Here is a 23571-nt window from a genome sequence, read left to right as displayed (position 1 = left end):
TGGTACATAAATTACCAATTCTTCAAGGGTATGCAAACTTTTGAGCACAACTGTGTGTATGTGTATATATATATATATATATATATATATATATATATATATATATATATATATATATATATAAGCTAATATAAATTTGAAAATGTATATTAGCATTTCTGCATTTTCTAAATTAGTATGCTAAAGCAATTAAATCCAACATAATTCCCTCTTGAAAAATCTGGTTAAATATTTAAAACTTTAAACTTTAAAACATTTAGCGGTTTTCGTGACTCATTTTACTTCTGTATTCTGACATACTTCCAAGTCAAACAGGATATATAACAAGAAAAATTTACCCTAATCAGGAATGGATTTGATCATGAAAAATGGGTGTTACATACTAGAATGGAGCCAGATAGTTGGAAAATAAGCAGGCATGGTGACGTCAGCCGACAAGTATGTTGTTTCTGAGGCTGAGTAAAAACAAACATTTTATTAATGTTTATTTAACATACAAATAATGTTAAAAAAAATTTTTGTCATTGGAATAATTAGACCTGAAACGTTCAAGAAGTAAATAGGGTCAATTTTGATTTCATTTTTACTGTGTCAGAGCACATTTAGTATGAGGTTTGAGGAATATTAGTGAATAGAGTAGGGTAGAGTAGATTAGAATAGAAGTTTAGTTTACAGTGGTCATTTACTGTGATAGAAGATTTTAGTTTCAAACAACTGAAACAAAATGTGTTGAATTTTAGTATCTAGTGATATTTAGAATATCTTAAGGTAGCCGAATAGCTGTTCTGCTGGAGATGCTGAAGACATTGTTTTGCCCTTTACCTTCTCTAAAGGGGAGAACAAGATTCGGGTTGTTACGTTACTGTTCCTTTTAACTTTTTATTTTTCTTCCAGTAAAATGCATCATGAGTGGGTTAGAAGGGTTGAGCTTCTATCTTGGGCCTTTGCTGTGGCTCAATTTGAAGGCTGTGCTTCATATTTGATGCTGCCTCCACATGCCTGCAATCAAATATTTATGTAGTGCTGCCTCTCTCTGTTGTCTTTCTACTACCCCCAGCCTGAGCAACCAGAATACTGCGGTATAGGCAGTTACACTACGTAACAGACCAATTTTTTGGATCTTACCAAAATCATGATATCTGACTTTCTTCATATAGAGCATATGATTAAATAATGAACTTGATATAATATATAATATATATTAGATTATGTAATGTACGTTTCTTCTCTAATGTCTTGTTCTTATTAGAGTGTTTTCTGTATCTCTGTTTTGATACAGTTAAAGGGATAGTTCGACCCAAAAATTTAAATTCTATCACCATCATGTTGTTTCAAACCCTTATTACTTAAGTGGAATACAAAAGGAAAGAATCTTAGGTAGAATGTTTGGGACTAACATCCTCAGTCACCATTCACTTTCATTGTATGGAAAAAAGATGCAATGAAAGTGAATTGTGACTGAGGCTAACAACAAAGTCATATAGGTTTGGAATGACATGAGGATGAGTAAATCTTAACAGAATATGATTTTTTTTTGGCAAACTCTCTGGTAAAGTTTGGCATCAGATGATTTCCATAAAGCTTATATAAAGCAGCCTGGCACAAACCTAGTTTTTTTAAAACCTATTTTGGTAAATCTTGTTTGTGCTGACTCTAGCCCTGCTAAGCTGATAAAATCTCAGAAAAATGACGACTGTACCTTAAATAAGTTGACCATTTTTTTCTATTCTTTGGCCCCATACAGAGCTCTGTATTTGTTTAGACCCACTGTTCATAGAAACAGCAATAGCACAAGAGACTTTAGTATTTTGACCTCTTCTCCATTGCTCTCTCTTCTCTTTTTCTCCTCGTTCTCTTTCTTTTGCTCTCTGTGTTAATGGCAAGGTAAGGAGCTCCACTCACTCTAGAGTATTAGTTGTTACTTTACTCCTGATCTTCCTACAGGGACGCATGCTCATTTCTTTCACTGATCTCTTTGGGCCACCAGATGGATGGGTCGGTGGCCCAGATACATTTCTAGGAGGATCTGTATTCAAAACCCACCTTCAGTGACCGCAGTCTTCAGTTTATGACCCTCATTCACAGATTGAATTGAATTATTTTCCAACCTCTTGCTCTGTACCTATTGATTTCTTTATATGACTAATGTCCAGGGTCATGTAAAACCTGGAAATATCAAGGAATTTTAAAATTGGGTTTTCCAGTCTAGTGATGCCCCATTTGTCAATGAATCATTCTTTTGGTAAATGATTTATTTGCAAATCGCTCTGAATCAAAATCATTTTAAATCTGTGTTCAGTAATCACAAGTACTTCCATATTAATATGGTGGCACAATTATATTTTTGTCTACAAAACTAATTTCAAACATTTAAACATACGTCTTCAGATCAAAAAAAATTTAAGATAATGAGAAACATTTCAGTCAAGTGTTTCAAAAGTTTTGACCGGTAGTGTAAATGTATATATATGTGTGTTTGTGTGTGTGTGTGTGTGTGTGTGTGTGTGTGTGTGTGTGTGTGTGTGTGTGTGTGTGTGTGTGTATATATATATATATATATATATATATATATACACACACACACACACACACACACACACACATACATACATACATGCATACATACACACTACTGGTCAAAAGTTTTGAAACACTTGACTGAAATGTTTCTCATTATCTTAAATTTTTTTGATCTGAAGACTTATGTTTAAATGTTTGAAATTAGTTTTGTAGACAAAAATATAATTGTGCCACCATATTAATTTATTTCATTAGAAAACAACTAAAATGTAATAAAAAAATAAATATTAAAACAAAAAAACATTTTTGAAATTGATGACTTGGACCAAATAATAAAGAAAAGCAGCCAATAAGTGCCCAACATAGATGGGAACTCCTTCAATACTGTTTAAAAAGCATCCCAGGGTGTTACCTCAAGAAGTTGGTTGAGAAAATGTCAAGAGTACATGTCTGCAAATTCTAGGCAATGAACTTTGAAGATGCTAAAATATAACACAGTTTTGATTTATTTTGGATATTGTTTAGTCACAACATAATTCTCATAGTTCAATTTATGTTATTCCATAGTTTTGATGACTTTACTATTATTCTAAAATGTGAAAAAAATTATAATGAGTAAGAATGAGTAAGTGTTTCAAAACTTTTGACCGGTAGTGTATATATACACACGCAACTGTGGTGAGAAGAATATCATCTCAGAATGCTATTCTGAGATGCGGGTTGTGCTATATTGGCGGCACGAGGGGGACCTACATAATATTAGGCAGGTGTTTTTAATGTTGTGGCTGATCGGTGTATACAGTGTATTATATATAATATATATATATATATATATATATATATATTAGGGCTGTGAATTGATAATAAAAAGTTAACTAATTAATCGCACAGTTTTCTGTGATTAGTTACGATTAATCAAGGTACATGTAACATTAAAATATAATCATAAATATATTGAATTTATACTTTGTCTTAAAGTGATTTAAATATGTACAAGTAAGGTCTTTAAGTTTTTCGAAGATTGAGTTAATTAGACACTTTTACAGGTATAAATCTTTGATGCAAGTGTAAATGTCATAAAATCAGTAGACATGCTATCATTAAAAGTGGGGCAAAATCTTCCACCGTTTTACAGTGGAGTTTTTTAGTAATAGGATCAAATGGACAGAATTTAGTTTATATTGAGCTTTATTGGCAAGATAAACTTACTTGTATGTTGCCAATGCATTATTAGACAATATATATAAAGATATAAAACAAATTGAATTTTAATTTGCTTAAGTTTAAAATCTCAAAACAATTATTTTCTTTGGCTGCCATTCAGTCTCTATCACTCAAATGATGGCTCTCTCTCACGCGTTTTCAGGTGATGCAAAGAGAAACAGCAGCTTGCCCATATCTCTCCCTCTCCTGACTCACCACTTGCGGGTGAAGTCTTCATTCTTCATACAGTAAATCCGCTCCTGTATTTATTATGCTCGGGACATGCGTTTCGTGTAATGGAAAAGCATACACTGTTCCACACAATCAGTTTCTCTGCTAGGATGTGCAGTCAAGTCAATCTTGTACCTCCTGGAAATGTATATATGCCAATTTTAGCCACAGGAAGTGGAGAAAAACATTAGTGAAGTTTCAGGAAGTTAAAAAAAATAAAAATGCATACTGCATTAATTACAGGTGTTAAACAGTCAATTATTAATCTCAGAAACATATATATATATATATATATATATATATATATATATATATATATATATATATAATATGTATGTATGTATTAGTAACATTTAATTGGCGAGAAATAGCTTTTTGCGAGCGCAATCTCAATAAAACATTTTTTAATCCTTCTCCAGTAATCATGGATTTTTCAATTCCATGAAAAAAGTCATGGAAATCTGAAAGGGGTTGTGTATAGATTGAATGCATTGTTATAAGTCACTTTGGGTAATAACATCTACCAAAACAATAAATCTCTCTGATGGATAATTTTTTATGAGAATCTTTAAATGAGTTGCAGTCCAGGATTTTTGATCAACTGATTGTAATAATACTGCCTTAATCAGTAGTCTCATCTAGAGAAGGTTCAAGATACCCTTTAAGATGAATACCCATAGGAATAAAGCTCAAGATCTCTTCTGTGCTTTATTTAAGCTAAAGTGTGTTTCTGCACCACTAGTTTCACCAAACAGTGTTGCAAATATAATTACTCTTTCAAACAGTACAGAACAGACATGCCAATTGACTGACATAAATATGATGATTTACCATGGTTTAACAATAGAAAGAAGTGATGTGAACGAATGACTTTCAAGGTGCATGCACAATTGCTCGAGAGAGTGTGTGCATTTGTTTGCATATGTATTCTCAATATAAAATGGTACATGAACCAGCAATATTTTTCTGTGAATTTGTCAGCTGCATCCTTATACACATTGACGAATGTGTTTATAATGATTTAATGAGTGTTTTTTCCATGAAACAGCAAAAGCACTGAAAAGCACATTACATTTTGGATAGTTTTCATATCTATTGGTCATTAGAATGAAAAGTTCTTCCATTAACTACACCAGAAACTTTTTGACTCAACCTAAAAAGATTCATTTGAAATATTCTGTCGTTTCACATCCAAACAATGTAATTGAATCAAATGATACTCAAAATGCAGAGATTTTAATGAGATGTAAGTTTAAAATGTATAGTTGAATTTCTCTGCCACTTGCATTGCAGTGAGACCTGCATGGAGCTTTGTCTGTAAATCTCGGGCGCAAATATGATGAAGGTCTTTATGAATTGTACAATGGGGAACTGTTCAGTCTTCATATTTAGTCATATTTGTATGTGTATGAACTACTGAAGTGATCTAATTGATTATATATTTTTTGTTAATAAATAATAAAAGTCATTGTAAAATGTTATGTACTGTAAATCTGGCTATATCAGTCAGAGCCTGATCATTATTATCTGCATTGTTACCTTTCATTTTAGGAAATAGAGCTCTGGGTAAATTATTGACAGTTGTTGGTGGTTAAATTTGACAGTTTTGCTGATTTAACGTCTCTTATTTGCTCCCATTGTAGCAGCCAAGAGCTTGTTGAACAAAAAGGCAGACGTTAAGGTAAGAAGATCTGTTGAACTTCTGACCTCTGTGACCCAGACATGACCATGATATGACATGTGGCTTCTTAGTACCTTCTCTCTTTTCACTTCTAAGTCACTCTGTCTCTCTGTCCTGCTCTTTTACTGGCTAAGCTATCAGTGTTAGTTACTTGTGTTTACAGTGTTTCCTCTATTGCATGTTTGTCTTGTTTCGTACATAGCTGTTGTGTGTTCATATAATGTATGTGTGTGGTTATCTGAGTGTATGTGTTTGTGTGTTTTTGAGAGAAATAGATTTTATATGACGCAAGAGAGTCTGAAAATGGGACCATTGACTCCTAAAATCACCTCATTAATCAGTACTTCCATAATGTTAATTACATGGAGAAAATTTAATTAGTCAACCACTTTAAAGCTAATTTAACCTTGACAATAGACTCAAAAACATTGTGTTACAAATAATCAGAAATCTCTGTTCTTAGTTTAGGAAGAGTAAATTCAAAAATTAAAATTCTGTCATTATTTACTCACCTTTATGTTATTCCAGTTTGAATTTTGTTTTTCTGTGCTACACAAAATTGTATGTTTGCAGAATGTCAAAATGGTCGACCAAAAAGTACCATAAAAGTAGTCCATATTACTTGTATGCTGTTAAAAGTCAATGTTAATGTAAAGATTTTCAGCGAATAACGGATTAAATAAGCACACAAGTCGGATGGGCTACTTGTATAATGCTTTTTTTTATCTCTTTTGGAGCTTGACAGCCACTGGTCACCATCTACATTCATTGTATGGAAAAGAGCGGCTTGTTAAACAACTTTGTGTTCTGTGGAAGAAAAAAAAAAGTCATAAGGGATTGGAACAACATTAGGGTGAATAATTGACTACATTTTAATTTTCCACTATCCTTAAAGTTTATATTCCCCTTTCCTTGTTCCTTATCAACACTGTATTCAGAAAGAGATTTGAATAAGCATTGTTTACATAAATGTTACAAAGTAAATATTTTTGTTAATTTGATAATGTAGCTACCAAAAAGAGTGTATGAACCTTTTTGTAATATCTTAATCCATTCCTCAGAATTGCTGAAAATTTGCTCCACATGCAGTGCGAAAATATGTGCAGATTTGCACTGCTGTCTAGCAGTTCCAATATAAGGTGTTACCAAACACCATAACAAGCTTTATCCGGTCATGGAGACAGTGATCCCCCTGAAAGAGGAGAAGAAATGAAGGTTTTATTTCCGTCAGCGTCTGTGGCGTGTGGGGGACGTTAAGGAGAATGATTTAACGATGATGGCTGTGATGCCTCTTGGGAATCTATGGAATCTTCCACAAGAGCCAGAGTAATTTGATTCATAAATCGGGATTCAGAAAATTCATTAAAGTTTGAACAACACTTCTCACTTAAGTGCTCCTTTAGAGTGTTTACACACACAACTCACACACACACATTCCCAGCTACTTGTTTCTACTTCATCGTCACCCTACAACCCACCTCTATGACTCACACCTGCTATATCAGTGTGTATTTATATAAGTGTGTGTCTGAGTGTGTTTGAGCAGAGAAATAGCTGTGACTCTGGTTCCAAAAATAGCCATGAGTCTGAAACTCTGAGACGAAAATAGCAGCACAGCGCTCCTCTCATCTCCTAGCAACAGGCTCCCCCTTGTCCTCTCCAGCCATTTTAAAAGATTTCTCTTCTTCTGTCCTTTTATTAACCTGCTCTCTCCTTTCTTCACTTTAATGCTCCATCTCCAAAGCCAAAGATCACGCTGATTGATTCTTTTTAGTTTCAAGTTTAGTTTCTGTCATTATTTTTCTGATTAACTCAAACTGACTTCCTTCTTTTGTGTCTAAATCTTTGAAGTGGCACTGGTTATGTAATGCTGCTTTAGAATCTGAGGCGTTTTTATACAGTGATTGGAAGTTGCGCTGCTGTGTTTGCAAGCAAAGCGCTTCCGAGAACATTCTGTGCTTAATATAACCAGTTCTTAGCTGCCCTTTTTTTAAGACAAAACATATCATTGATCTGCATCCTCTCTCAGCATCTCTGCTTGTCCTTGCACATTATTCCGGTCCAGGAACAGACTTTCTTGGAATGGTGACCATTTTATAGCACAAACAACTGACCCTAGATCAGTTAACTTTGCTTACACTGACCAATCCTCAAGTGCACTTAAGCTTTCCTTGTGCTAGTAGCATGTGTCTCTCCTTTCGCCCACACTTTTTTCATTTTACGTTTCCCTTCACTTGACCCCCCCCCCACCCTTCCTTGTTCCTCTTGCTTGGATTTTCCAAATGCCCTACTCTTTAGAAGAACCTTTTTGTCAACATATTGTCCTATTAGAAGTGTACCACTAGCACCATCTTGTTCCGAACCCAGACATTCAGATGTACCCCAAAATTGTCCTTGAAATCTTCTTTGACCGAAGATGTCCTTTACCTTCAACAAAAATGAAAATGGTATTGCACTTGTCATGTATTGTCTTAAAACATCTCCCACACCTCCATGTCTCTCTCTCACTACATGTCTCTTCTATCACTTTCTCTCTCTAGAAGCGGAAGTCGAGCTCTACTATTCAGTACATGGTGAGATTATTGTTCCATTTACACCCTTCTGTTTCCCTTTTATCTTTCTACTCCTGTACCTTCACCTGCCAACCAATTGCCAAAATCTCTCCTAAAGCTCCTCCTTCAGATCCAGCATTTCTTTCGATCCACTATGAAATGATGGTTAGGAAAAACCTCAATAGCTTTGAAAAGTTTATTTGTGTGTCATCTGCCATGTGATAGCCAAATGTAACCTTTTTTATTATTATTATTTGTTTAGGGTTTTACTGGTCATCATGTCTTGGAACCTATTCTTATGTGCCTCACTTTCTGGTTTAAAAATATTCAGACCAGCAATTTGTTCCTTCTGTTTGCTGTTCCTTTCTTTGTGTGAATGATTTTGACCAACTCCCCACTACGAACCTCCTAGGTCTCATTCTGTATGTGGGTAATCAAGTTTTTTTATTTACTACAGACCACTCCAAAATGTTGTATACTAGGTTTAGGAGAAGCCTTTCTCTTCGTACACAGGCAATGGAATAGACATGCCGAATAATGTCCTCTGTTTTCAGAATGCTTCTCAAGTCTGAAAGAGCAACCCTCAAAGCTGCTTGTTTTGTCACTTTACATTCACCTGGAATAAGTTGGACTTCAATGGAGATCTAACACTTACTGCGATTAAGGTTTTGGGAATCAAGTGGTCCAATTATTAGAAACAGTGTGTGTTTAAATGTGTGTGTATTTGACCATAGTAATTTTAAGTGGTGTTCACACTCACAGCAATTACATTTCTGGGGTTCACCAAGTCTCTTTATTGTTGGTTTCTGGAAAGCATTCCCACTCAACTGCTGTATCCAGTTGCACAAGCTGAAGATAACATTAAACTGTGAATTGTGATACTGCACATTTTCATAAAGTTCTCAAACTCAAAACTTGCTTAACTTTGACACATCTTCAACGGTTTCTGTCGCTCATGTCATTTCACGTCACTACCTCTAATTGAAAAACAGTGACTTCCAGTCGCTGCAAATCACTGCCAGTGTGAACACCCATTTAGTCTGTGATGTGTTTGTGTGTGTGTGTATATATATTTAATACCCATTTATTCATTGTGTCATGGCTTTCTTTCTGGTTTATGAGGGTCCAGTAATTGTGAGTTGTTCATTCATCTCTTACTAACATCATACTAACAGCTCTTCTCGCATGATCAGCCTGAGCTACTTAAGGGAAATAGGACATTGGCTACCTTGATACCACTACAGACCAATAAACATAGACATGAACATGACTGTAAGGGGCCTGAGAGCCCAAGTACAAATAAACATCAAGAACTCATCTGCTTTTGCATGTAATGGGCCTTATTGGTTTAATGGTTTAATGTAGGAAGCCTAATTGGCAAAAGGCATTTTAAGGACTTGAATAGTGACCCTACCTTTCTCTCTTGCTGCTAAATAAATTTTTGTATCAATGTAAATAAGCAGTTGGCACTACATAATTCAGTTACCTCTTTAAGGGATAGTTCATTCAACCCTCATGTTGTTCCAAACCTGTATGACTTTCTTTCATTGAACACAGAAAGGGATGTTACGTTTAATGCCTCAGCCACCATTCACTTTTATTGCATCTTTTTTTTTATTCATACAATGAAAGTGAATGGTGGTGACTGAGGCTAATATTCTGTCTAACATCTCCCTACAGTATGTGTTCCTTGGAAGATCAGATGGATGTGGAACAATATGAGGGTGACTATGATATTAATGGTATGATATGAATTCTCATTTTGGGTAAACTATCCTTTTAAAATGAAAAGTTAATGTGTGTTGCTGTGTATTGCTGTGTGTGTGTGTGTGTGTGTGTGTGTGTGTGTGTGTGTGTGTGTGTGTGTGTGAGAGAGAGAGAGAGAGAGAGAGATGTATGCATGCTGATCTTTCCCTCAATCCTTCTTTACCTGACCCTTTCTGAAATATATTTATGTTGTGTTTCCCTGCACAGCCCCAGACAAACAGCATAGTCACCAGTCCCAAGGGAAACCTCCCCTCTCCTGCACTGGTATTTGCCTCTCTAAATCCTCATCTCACTCTGTCACTCTGTCCTTTTTCCCCTCTGTCTGTGACTGTACCTGCATCCCTTTGTGAAGTGAATATGTTTTAGTTTTTTGTGTGTGTTTGCGGATTGTCAATGAGAAAAGTCAAGATTTTATTTGTTAATTGCTCTTTGGCAGTGTAATGCTTTTTCTACATCACCTAGTTGTGCCTAAACAGAATGGTGATGATGATATAATGACATAAAAGAGATGATATAATTAAATAATATACCTAAAAGTATTTTGACACTTAAGCCATATTTAACATGTATGAATTCCATTGCAATAGATAACACATTATATTAAGTGTCTTTAACTACTATGTACTTAAACATTTGATACAATGTACTTATTATGTACATACAGTTGAAGTCAGAAATTTACATACACTTAGGTTGAAGTAATTAAATCTAATTTTTTTAATCACTCCACAGATTTCATATTAGCAAACTATAGTTTTGGCAAGTCGTTTAGGACATCTACTTGGTGTATGACACAAGTAATTTTTCCAACAATTGTTTACAGACAGATTGTTTCACTTTTAATTGACTATATCACAATTCTAGTGGGTCAGAAGTTTACATACACTAAGTTAACTGTGCCTTTAAGCAGCTTGGAAAATTCCAGAAAATGATGTCAAGCATTTAAGCAATTAGCTAGTTAGCTACTAATAGGCTAATTTGAGGTGTACCTGTTGATGTATTTTAAGGCCTACCTTCAAAATCAGTGCCTCTTTGCTTGACATCATGGGAAAATCTAAAGAAATCAGCCAAGACCTCAGAAAAAAAACAATTGTTGACCTCCACAAGTCTGTTTCATCCTTGGGAGCAATTTCCAAATGCCTGAAGGTACCACATTCATCTGTACAAACAATAGTATGCAAGTATAAACACCATGGGACCACGCAGCCATCATACCACTCAGGAAGGAGACGCATTCTGTCTCCTAGAGATGAATGTAGTTTGGTGCAAAAAGTGCAAATCAATCCCATAACAACAGCAAAGGACCTTGTAAAGATGCTGGAGGAAACAGGTAGACAAGTATCTATATCCACAGTAAAATGAGTTCTAAATCAACATAACCTGAAAGGCTGCTCAGCAAGGAAGAAGCCACTGCTCCAAATCCAACATAAAAAAGCCAGACTACAGTTTGCAAGTGCACATGGGGGCAAAGATCTTACTTTTTGGAGAAATGTCCTTTGGTCTGATGAAACAAAAATTGAACTATTTGGTCATAATGACCATCGTAATGTTTGGAGGAAACTGGTGAGGCTTGCAAGTCAAAGAACACCATCCCAGCCGTGAAGCATGGGGATGGCAGCGTCATATTGTGGGGGTGCTTTGCTGTAGGAGGGACTGGTGCACTTCACAAAATAGATGGCATCATGAGGAAGGTAAATTATTGGATATATTGAAGCAACATCTCAAGACATCAGCCAGGAAGTTAAAGCTCAGTCACAAATGGGTATTCCAAATGGACAATGACCTCAAGCATACCTCCAAAATTGTGGCAAAATGGCTTAAGGACAACAAAGTCAAGGTATTGGAGTGGCCATCACAAAGCCCTGACCTCAATCCGATAGAAAATTTGTGGGCAGAACTGAAAAGGCGTGTGCGAGCAAGGAGGCTTACAAACCTGACCCAGTTACACCAGTTCTGTCTGGAGGAATGGGCCAAAACTCCAGCAACTTATTGTGAGAAGCTTGTGGAAGGCTACCCAAAGCGTTTGACCCAAGTTAAACAATTTAAAGGCAATGCTACCAAATATTAACCAAGTGTATGTAAACTTTTGACCTACTGGAATGTGATGAAAGAAATAAAAGCTGAAATAAATAATTCTCAGTACTATTATTCTGATATTTCACATTCTTAAAATAGTGATCCTAACTGACCTAAGACAGGGAATGTTTTCTACGATTAAATGTCAGGAATTGTGAAAAACTGAGTTTAAATGTATTTGGCTAATGTGTATGTAAACGTCTGACTTCAACTGTACACGTTGTTGCATTGTACTTGCATTTAAATTACCTGCATTTAATTACATCTGTAGTTACACTGTTTACCTTACACCTAATCCTAACTCTACCCCAACTCTTACCCTGAACCCAAACCCTAATCTTACTCATACCTCAACCTCAGTAGCAGCAAATGTGAATTTTGTGAGAATTTTGCAGAACAACATGTAGTTACACAATAAGTACATTGTATGTATTTTAGTATTAGTACATAGCAGTTAAAGACACCTTATATAAAGTGGAACCGATAACAAAATATCACACCAAGTGTTATCTGCAAACAAATTCTGCTAGATATTTTCTCAGAACTTACTTCACTTTTCTGAGTCATTATTGCAATTACTTTTAACCACATGATCCCCTTTATGGCCCGGGTATACTTTGTTTTTCTGCATTCCAGATCGGTTCGCACCTGGCCGACTGTGTTGCCTTTCAAAGTATACTTTTCTGAACACAAATGAATACAAACACATTCAACGCATGCCCACTTCAACTGCTTTGTGATACTCTTTTAGTACAGTCAATGGCCAGAGCAAAATTGGACCACGGGTCATTTGAACAGTATAAACTTATGCAATATTTTGCTTCATGTGTGGTTATGCTATATTTCTTAAAAATGAAGGCCACTTGGTTGATATTCTGTTGTCTAACACAACTGCATTCATGCATGTGTGGCTTAGCTGACCAAATACTTTGGGGGCCACTGTACATATTATAGTGCTGAATGGAGGATGGAAATATTCAGGTCTGCAAATGAGCAGAGAAGGATCTAATTAGCATCTACATATAAATAAACTGACCCATGAGATATGATATGTGTTAAAGTGTCTGTAATTGAACTTGAAAGTCAGTTAGCAACATACAGGCCCCTTGGGGCATCATCAATTAGGATCCGGATTGGTTTGGAGGTAGTAACTCCTCCTGGGGATCTCAGAATTGGCTTTCAAACAGCAGTTTCCTAGCCACGGTGGTAAGAGGCTGTTGTATGGTTGACTGGGATCCTTAATGATTATCCTGACTTTAGTTCTTGTGCACCTGCTGTAGATGTCCTGCAGGTTAGTAAGTGCATCCTGTGAAATACTATACACCGTCCCATGCCATTCTGTTCCGTTTGCTATTTTTTTTTTAATATTGTGTATGATCTACTGTACTGCATATACCAAAGTCTTATTAATTTTCATATTCATCTTATGAGATATTTTAACCCATTTTAGATATTTGAGATATTATGATAAATTACTCAGATAGATTACTAGACTATTTTAAATCGATTGCAATGAAAATCTTCAAAAGCTTACTCAGAGTAGGGATCAGCCAAGCTATGTATAGTCACAGTTGTGCTCTGTCATTCTGATATATTACTACACGCTCTAGTCACATATTAAAGGGGTTGTTTATTGGATTATGTAATACCAGGTTGTCTTTCAGTGTCTGCTATGATTGGTGGATGATGAAGGGTGCTTTATGCCTGGAGCTGGCAGGAAAGTTGGGTTTACTCTCTTAATAAAACAATATTTCAAGATGCTGGGGTGGTGGGTACAGAAGTGATTTGATTATTCAATGTTAAGTGACATGCTTGAGTGAGATAGATAGATTGATCGCAATGCCTATCTCTTAGGGGATTTATTTATTTATTTTTTGGTCTATGGAAGGGGTTTTCAAGCGATGTCTGTCTTAAAGGATAATTTCTGCCATTTACTCATCTTGATGTCTAAACCTGTAAGACTTTCTAGTTGTAACACCAGTGTAGCATTACACTTTGAATGACATGGTTACAATATTATTATCACACAGTGAATTAAAAACATCAGTCCTCATTATTGTTAAAGTTTTATGCATTTGTAATTAGCAATTATCTTTTTTCTATACATTGAAAGTGAATGGTAACTCACACTAGCATTCTGCTAAATATTTCCTTTTGTGTTCCTCAGAAGTAGCGTCACGTTACCAAAAATTCAGTAGTCGGTACTGATACCAGTAAAATTTCATGATTCTCGATAACCACAAAAAAAAAAATTTTTTTAAAAATGATACCACAAAAAATAGGTAATGTGCTATTTCCCAAATTTTACGTTTTTGTTTTTTTTTTTGTTTTTGAATTACATGTTTTAAAGTTTTATTCAGTTTCATCATCCAAATTGTGTCTAATCAAATGAATCCAAACTTGAATCAAATGAAAATAGAACAATTACTTTTCACCATACTATTGATTTTTTTTTTTTTTTATCAGATGAAGTGCTTTAGTGAAGTTCCTTATCATAACATAATCTAAAACACAACATTGGTTTTTTTATCAACATAAAAGTATGCTGCACAACAGAATTTCATATTATAAATGAAAACTTCTGTTCAGTAGAACAACAGTGAGATCTGCTTGTGTGATATATGTTCAACATACTACTACTACTAATAATAAAATACATTGTACTAAACACTAGTAATATATTTCTGTTGCAATTTCATCCTGTACTTAAGCATTTGATACAATGTACTTATTATGTACATACATGTTGTTGCATTGTACTTGCATTTAAATTACCTGCATTTAATTACATCTGTAGTTACACTGTTTACCTTACACCTAATCCTAAGTCTAACTCTACCCCAACCCTTACCCTGAACCCAAACCCTAATCTTAACCCTACCCCTGAATTTACACATACCTCAAACTCAGTAGCAGCAAATGTGAATTTTGTGAGAACTTTGCAGAACAACATGTAGTTACACATTTTAGTACATAGTAGTTAAAGACACCTTATATAAAGTGGAACCGATAACAAAATATCACAACAAGTGGTATCTGCAAACAAATTATACTATTATTATTATTATTATTATACTTTCTCAGAACTAACTTCACTTTTCTGAGTCATTATTGCAATTACTTTTAACCATCTTCTTTTAACCACCTGATCCCCCTTATGGCCTGGGTAAACTTTGTGCAATCCAGATCTGATCGCACCCGGCCAACTGCGCTGCCTTTCAAAGTATACTTTTCTGACCACGAACGAATACAAATACATTCAGCGCATGCCCAGTTCAACAGATTTGTTATACTCTTTTAGTACAATCAATGGCCAGAGCATGCATAGAGACATGGACTGCAGGTCGTTTGAACAGTATAAATGTATGCAATATTTTGCATCGTGTGGTTATGCTATATTTCTTACAAATAAAGGCCACTTGGTTGATATTCTGTTGTCTAACACAATGGCATTCACGCATGTGTGGCTTAGCTGACCAGGTATCACTAGTAGCATATTTCTGTTGCAATTTCTTACATTTCATGCGTCAAGCATTTATTTTGAATCAAACTTTTATTTTGCTGTGAAGGCGTTTATGGTTCTGTTATTTTGGCGGCAGTTTCAAAATTCCAGATGAGACGTTGGCTATATTACCCAGTGTGATTATTGAAGTGCAAAATGCTGCAATTTAGTTCAATATCATAAATATGTAGTCTGCAGGTGTTGCGCACGTCACAGTGAGCGCTCTGTCCTCTACTACAATAAGCGATTGCGTACCATGCTCATAAAATGTGTTTTGAGCATATGAGTGGCTTCACACATTCACTTTGCAGTGTGCAGTACAGGCAGATTGTATATTTACAGACTGTATATTTATTTAAATCACATCCATTTGCGGTTCAATAATCACACTAGGAAATATAAAAAATTTAAGTTGATATTGTCCATTTCAGTGTAAAGGAGTATCACAACATGCGCAAAAAAAGACGTGTGAGCATTTATAAGCAGCCATTTGTCTGTCAGACAGCGCGAGGGGACCAAATGGAATCGATGCTCGGTATTACCGGTACCGCAGAAACACTGGTATCGTTACATCTTTTTCATTTTAGTATCGACATGGTACCAAAGTACTGGTACTTTTGACATCACTACTTAGAAGAAAGAAAGTCAAACAGGTTTTAAACATCATGAGGGTGAGTTAATGATGACATATTTTTGTGTGAACTATTCCTTTAAGCAATAAGAAATGAAGGTCCCAATGGAAACGTGATATACATTCCAACATATACAGCTACTGCAACATGTGGCACATTATATCATCATATTTTATGATCCCTCATAGTTGCCCTTTAATGCTGTCTGTGTTTGCAACTCGTGTCACGCTTGGGGGGGGTTATGGTGCAGATATAGTTACCCAACCTTGAGGTGGAATTAAGAGGTGTTTATAGTCAGTAAAGACTCAAGCCTTAGTGCTTTGTTTCATAGCTTCCCTTTTAGCTTTACTATTAACTATATAGTTGTGTACTTAATTTGTAGAAATAAATAATACATTTTTAATGAATACCCTGGGGGATGAATTTCTAAAATGTAGAAATTTTCAAACTAGTTGTACCACAGTGATTAGCGCACACACTCTTGAAACATTGGAGCCATCATGTTTAAGAAAATTGTGATGATTTACTCACTGTCATATTGTTCCAAACCTGTAATATTTACTTTCTTCTGCAGAACACAGAAGATATGTTAGGCCGAAGGACATCCTCATTCACCATTTATTTCATTATATAGGAATAAGATGGTGACTGAGAGTGACATGCTACCTAAATCCTTAGATTGTGTTCCATGGAAAAAAATTGTCATACAGGTTTGAAAAAACATGAGGTTGAGTAAATTATAGAATTATAATTTTTGGGTGAATTATCCCTTTGATTCAGGCCTGTGATCTCATCCACCCATCAATAATTTCCTGTTCACTCTTCACTGTTTCTCACTGATAAAAGAAGCAAGAATAAATAAATAAATTAGTCCATTAGCCAAAACAATGCAGCAAGCAGCTTAACACATTCATAGACACTGCCTGGCCAAAAAAAAGAGTTACTGTTTGGATTAAATAAGCAGATACTGAAGAGCCTATGATTGGGTCATTATTGCAGTGATTAAGATGTTTCAGCTGGCAACAATTCTTTTAACCCTAACTGATGCAGTGTGTAGCTTCTCATTTCTTAAACAACCATGTCAGAAGATGTATCCCATGGTTGTGTAAAAGATGTTACTGTTTCAGAAGGGGCAAATTACTGGCCTGCATCAAGCAAGAAATGTCCAACGTATTATTAAAACCTGGAAGGATAGTGGTGAACCATCAGCTTCACAGAAGAAATGTGGTCGGAAAAAAATCTTGAATGATTGTGATCGGAGATCACTAAAACACTTGAAGTCACTAGGGCTGGGCGATATGACAATGTAATCAGATATCGACTATGCCTTACAAAGATCCCGATGCCAATTGCGAACAGACGATGATCAACAATATCAGGAAATGGCAAAATTATGGATCTGGGAAGTCACCAGATATATTAAACAGTGGCCAGGGTTTGAAGCTAGCACCCGCCACCTGCAAAATGTGACAAGGCTGAATCCAGTTCGCAAGCTCCTTGTCCAAATGTATTTCATGCGTGGGTAATTTTGCTCATCTACCCGCAACAGGCGGGCAACCTGGAAGACATCTTGGAGTGACACATGACAAGAAATGCTGTTAGTCACAAAGACATGCACTTGAAGAAGCACACTTTATTATATTTTTAAGAACAGACAAAAGAAAAGTCGTCAATGCTTGTGTTTGATGCAGCACGAGCCTGTCATGTGGAACACGCGTGTTGGCGTGCAGCGCGGGCCTGTCTCGTGGAACAAGTGCATGTAAAGAGTTTTCACAATTTTTTTTTTCTCAGTTTCATTCATCAGAAAACTGTTTGCAAGAATAATGTTGTCTATGAGAATGCTGCAAATTATCTCCGATCATCTCTGGAGGTGCTGTTAGTTTAGTTCGCTTTATTTCCACACGGTTGGCATGCATTGTGAACGCAACTCTGCAGGATTAGTAATACATATCTTTGTATTAAAGAAACAAAGATGAAAGTGATTAAATAATTCAAGACACGTTCACGTTGAACCTAAAATTATTTTCTTTTCTTTAGGCAGCATTAACTGTTTGACCAAAACGCAATACAAACACAAATTCGATAAGAACACACATTTGGCAGCATTATTTTGCAAACACAAGGGAATTTATTAGGCTTTATTATTATAATTATTATTATCTTCACATTTATGATTGTCTTAAGTTCTTAATCTGTAGGCTATAAGTAATTTTCCACCTGGTGTCGTTGACGGATGCTTGTTTGATGGCAAATTGAACTGTTGGAGATGGTAAATGATTGGATTTGGGGAGGTGGTTAAATAAGATTTTTTGATCACTTTGTTATTTTATTGCTTTTTTCATTTAGTTTAAAGTGCAATTTGAATTTAGAAATGTCTTTTGTTGGGGGCCTGGGTAGCTCAGTGGTAATGCAACCAAATTGGCCCACATGGAGTAACCTCCTCGTGGTCACTATAATGTGGTTCGTTCTCGGTGGGGCGCGTAGTGAGTTGAGCGCGGATGCCGCGGTGGATGGTGTGAAGCCGCCACACGCGCTGTCTCCGTGGCAACATGCTCAACAAGCTACGTGATAAGATGCGTGGGTTGATGGTCTCAGACGTGGAGGCAACGGGGTTTCATCCTCCGCCACCCAGATTGAGGCAAATCACTGCTCGACCAAGAGGACTTAAAAGCGCACTGGGAATTGGGCATTCCAAATTGGGTGAAAAAGGGGGAAAAATCCAAAAAAAAAAAAAAAAAAAAAAAAATTTTTTGTTTTTCTTGTCTCAATAAAGCAAAAAAAAATTCACCGACCCTCAGCAGGGGGGTTGACGATTTTATCTGATATTGCGATGTTTTTTAAGACGATTATTGATTAAAATAATTTTTACATATCGCTAAGCCTTAGAAGTCACATCATAAAAAATCAACAGTAGAACTCATGGCTATGTTTAATAGTGAAAGTAAGAGCATTTCCACATGCACAATGCAACAAGAACTTACAGTATTGGGACTAAACATCTGTGTGGCCACAAGAAAGCTACTTGTTAGTGAGGCTAATCGGAAAAAATGACTTCCTTTATGCTCCCTAGCAAATTATCGGATTGTGGAGCAATGGAAAAAGGTCATGTGGTCTGATGTGTCCAGATTTACCCTATTCCAAAGCAATAGGCGCGTCAAGAAGGGAAGTGCATGAAGCAATGCACCAGTCATGCATAGTGCCCACTGTACAAGCCTCTGGAGGCAGTGTTATGATCTGGGGTTGCTTCAATTGGTCAGGTCTGGGCTCAGCAACATTATGCGACAATAAAATGAAGTCAGCTGACTACCTGAATGTACTGAATGACCAGGTTATCCCATCAATGGATCTTTTCTTCCCTGACGGGACGGGCATATTCCAGGACGACAATGCCAAGATTCATCGGGCTCAGTTTGTGAAAGAGTGGTTCAGGGAGCATGAGGAATCATTTTCACACATGACTTGGCCATCACAGAGTCCTGACCTTAACCCCATTGAAAGACTTGGGGATGTGCTGGAGAAGACTTTACGGAGTGGTTTGACTCTCCTGTCATCAATACAAGATCTTGGCCAAAAATTAATGCAAATCTGGACGGAAATAAATCTTGTGACGTTGCATAAAGTTGTCGAAACAATGCCACGACGAATGTGCGCCGTAATCAGAGGTAAAGGCGGTCCAGTGAAATATTAGAGTATGCAACTTTTTTTTTTTTTTGGCCAGGCAGTGTATAATTCAACTGATGTGTGCATGTAATGTGCCATATTTAAAAATTACAGTACAAGTAGTTTCTCTAAAGCAGCTGGAATAAAAAATATGTAGTAAGCAAAAACATCAAATCCAATTGATGCTATAGGAGCTATTGTATAACAGTTTTCTTGCAGCTAGCATATCTAATAAGTATAAATTATTTTAATTTATTAAAACTTAATATCCAATGACTGATAGGACAGCTTTCCAACAGTAATACACCAGGAATGACAGCTACAAAAAAAAAACATATCAATAAGATATCTGTCCTTATTGTTAAAGTTTAATGAATACCAATTAGCTTTCAGCCTCTAATTGATTCATTTAGCCTATCGTTACAATTTGCAATCACAAATTCCTTTAATTAGTGTGAAAGCAGTTGTACCTCCATATAGATCCTGTGTGTTGTTCATCATAAACTTAGCTTGTAACTGCTGCCTGTCGCACAGGGCATCTGTTGACATGGCGATGAATACTTCATAATGATGGGGACTGCAGGCTGCTGAATGGACAGTGAGGGAATGTTACTTCCTGCGAGAGAGACTGGGCATTACAAATTCATGTGGTCTGATGTGTCTAGCTAGCAGGTTTCTGGGGAATGACACATACGCCGAGGAGATGCAATAAAATAAACTCGTTATTGCAATGTGAAAGAAACCGTAATTAGCTGGCAAAATCACATGGGGTTTGTAACTGCTTTAGAGTGGGGTTTGAAATATTATGGCCTCACATAAAAGGGATAGTTCACCCACAATTGAAAATTGTCATTATTTACTCACCTTCATGTTGTTCCAAACACATATGACTTTCTTTCTTCTGCTGAACACAAAAGATGTTACTTACTCAGTCACCATTTACTTTGTATTTTTTTTTTTTTTTTTTTTTCCCCCATACAATGAAAGTGAATGGTAACTGAAACTGTCAGTCCCTCGTTTTGTGTCCCATACTAGAAAGAAATACAGGTTTACTTACATGAAGGTAAGTAAATGATGGCAGAATTTTCAATTTAGGTTGAAATATCCCTTTAAAGAGTGCAGTAATTTGTTTTATGTATTAAAGAGAGGAGCGGTTTAATCCTCTGGTGTTGTGTTACATTTTACTGGGATGGCAATCATAAACACCCATCCACCCACACATGTTCTCTCTCTCTCTCTCTCTCTCACTCTCTGGTTCTTTTCTCTCATGTTTTTTTCACCCCCTCCTCCCCTGTCACTCTGTAGGAGGCACAGACCACTGTCATCCATAATGCAGTGGATGGGATTAAGGTACCCCCCCCCCACCCCACCCACCCACTACCATCCATCCTCTGTTTGATCTACATCCCCACAATGCATTTCTGTAAATGTGACTATGGACTATGACATAATCTGCGTGTGTGTCTGCTGGCTGCATGCGTGACCCTTTTGAAGTTTTCGCAATATTCTTTACAACTTTAGATACATGAACTAAACGCAAGTAAATGAGTATACATATTTCTTAATGCCTTAATCTTATAGAAACGCATGTCATATCAAACTAAATTATAGATTTGTGAGATGCTTCTTCCTGCTTTTTCTCAGAATATTGCTGTAATCTAAATTAACAGTATGTTTAAAGGGATGGTTCACACTAACATGAACTTTCATGTTGTTCCAAACCTGTATGACTTGCTTTCATGGAATAAACACAGAAATGCAGAAAAAGGAGATTTTAGGCAGTATGTTAGTCTCGTCACCATTCACTTAATTGCATATTAACTTTCATTTCATTTTCCATACAATCAAAGTGAATGGTAACTGAGGCTATTATTTTGTCTAATATCTCCTTTTGTATTACATGGAAGAAAAAAAGTCTTACAGGTTTGGAACAACATGAGTGTGCATAAATTATGACAGAATTGTCATTTTTGGTTGAACTATCCCTTTAATAGTGATTTTTATTAATGATCTTGGTGATGGGAAATGACAACTGACACATCGGATGTTTGTAGCATGAGGCGGTAGAGCAACTGTTGGTAATGTGTGTCATGATAAGAATATTAAACCTGCTGTATCAGGTCTCTGCATTCCATTCTTACTGAGATTGAGTGAAGTAGCGACCTCTTGTGCTGGATAAGGAAATTGCAAAATCACGGGTACCTGATTTTTACCTGTGTTGCAGATGCACAGATTCATATATATGGCATATATGTATAATGCAAACATGTACCGGCGATATCAGAATCAGCTTTATTGCCAAGTATGCTTAAACATACAGTATAGAGACAAGTGAGCGTAGAAGCAAATAAGGCCACGAAACAGTAATGTCACATGTCCCAATAATCCAAACGCACAAGTTTGAGTGTCCCAGGCAAGAGTTCAGCCTAGATTTGGACTAAATTGTTCTGCCAGTGGTAGTTGTGCTTTTTAAATCCCAAATTATGCTCTATTTCCCCTCAGTAAATTGATTGTTAGACCCATGTGTAGGAAGCTGTCCATTTCTCCACTCTCCATGTTTTCCAGTTTCTTCATACAGGTGTAAAAAGCTCTATAGCGCAGAGTAGATGATAGAATGAAAGAACTAAAGCATTTTCAGGAGCTCCTAATAATATCGCCCCACATATTAATGACCTATTTACAGAAGGAGCTGTTGTCCTTGGTGATCACTACGGTTACATTGTGATAGGTTTTTAGTCCTTAAGCGATAGTTCACTCAAAAATGGAAATTCAGTCATCATTAATTATTCTTCATGTTGTTCCAAACCTGTATGACTTTCTTCAGTGGAAAACAAAAGGAGATGTTAGAAAAGAATGTCTCAGTCACCATTCGCTTTCATTTAATGGTAAAGGGATGCAATAAAATTGAGTAGTGACTGTGGCTGTCAGTTCCTAACATTCTGTCCAACATCATCTTTTGTGTTCTAAGAAAATCAATACAGGTCTGGAACAACATACTAAGGTGTGTGTATGTCTTTGTGTGCGAGGACTTTGGCACGAGTTGGTGTTCTTTCAGCAAAATGTTAATGTATTGCCTAACTGTCATCTGTGGTCTGTCTGAATATTTTACGTAGGAGTCGTCAGACAGCAGTAACGCCACAGTTGAGGACGAAGAAATGAAAGGTAAGAATCAGCGATCCATCATTCTCCTCGAGCTAAATGTATAGCAATAGTACAGTAGTAACTCACACTGATTCTTCAGTTAAGGCTATTGTCTGCCCCTGAATAAGATTTAAAGAAAAACATTTTTTAAAGGGAAACTATAGTAGCTTTAAATATTTTTGTTGTATCTCTGTAATATTTTTTTTCTAATCATTTTCAAATGTGTTTTTATGGTAAAAAGTTCCCAGATGTTCTCAGAAGCTTGCCCCCTACTTAAACTTCCCCTCTTTAATACATTTCACCTTAATAGAAAAACACATTTTGAATTTATTTGATATTTATGTGTACGATTTGAATCGCTGTCCCTGTCCTTACTTCTGTCATTACCAGAATGGCAATGTTAGAGTAATTTTTTTAGGGAAAAAATATATACACTGGCGGCCAAAAGTTTGGAATAATGTACATATTTTACTCTTATGGAAAGAAATTGGTACTTTTATTCACCAAAGTTGCATTCAACTGATCACAATGTATAGTCAGAACATTAATAACATGAAAAATTACTATTACAATTTGAAAAAAAAAAACATTTCTGAATTTCTTAAA

At 36.1% G+C, this 23571-nt stretch overlaps 1 protein-coding gene across 28 annotated transcripts in view; it reads left to right on the top strand.

The window, feature by feature from the left end:
* Positions 1 to 23571, top strand: part of LOC127419600 (calcium/calmodulin-dependent protein kinase type II subunit beta-like) — a 114791-nt gene that overhangs the window by 72282 nt on the left and 18938 nt on the right. For 8 of the 28 annotated variants that reach the window (XM_051661127.1, XM_051661353.1, XM_051661181.1 and 5 more), the window contains 5 exons: positions 5598 to 5635; positions 8176 to 8208; positions 10162 to 10218; positions 21130 to 21174; positions 22938 to 22986. In XM_051661127.1, coding sequence (XP_051517087.1) covers positions 5598 to 5635; positions 8176 to 8208; positions 10162 to 10218; positions 21130 to 21174; positions 22938 to 22986 — 222 coding nt within the window. The remainder of the gene's footprint in view (positions 1 to 5597; positions 5636 to 8175; positions 8209 to 10161; positions 10219 to 21129; positions 21175 to 22937; positions 22987 to 23571) is intronic. The other 20 variants (XM_051661307.1, XM_051661244.1, XM_051661315.1 and 17 more) reach the window with 7 other exon arrangements.

Source organism: Myxocyprinus asiaticus, chromosome 3 (genome assembly GCF_019703515.2).
Source record: "Myxocyprinus asiaticus isolate MX2 ecotype Aquarium Trade chromosome 3, UBuf_Myxa_2, whole genome shotgun sequence".
NCBI classification, from domain to species: Eukaryota; Metazoa; Chordata; class Actinopteri; order Cypriniformes; family Catostomidae; genus Myxocyprinus; species Myxocyprinus asiaticus.
This window is presented reverse-complemented; position numbering and strand designations above follow the sequence as displayed.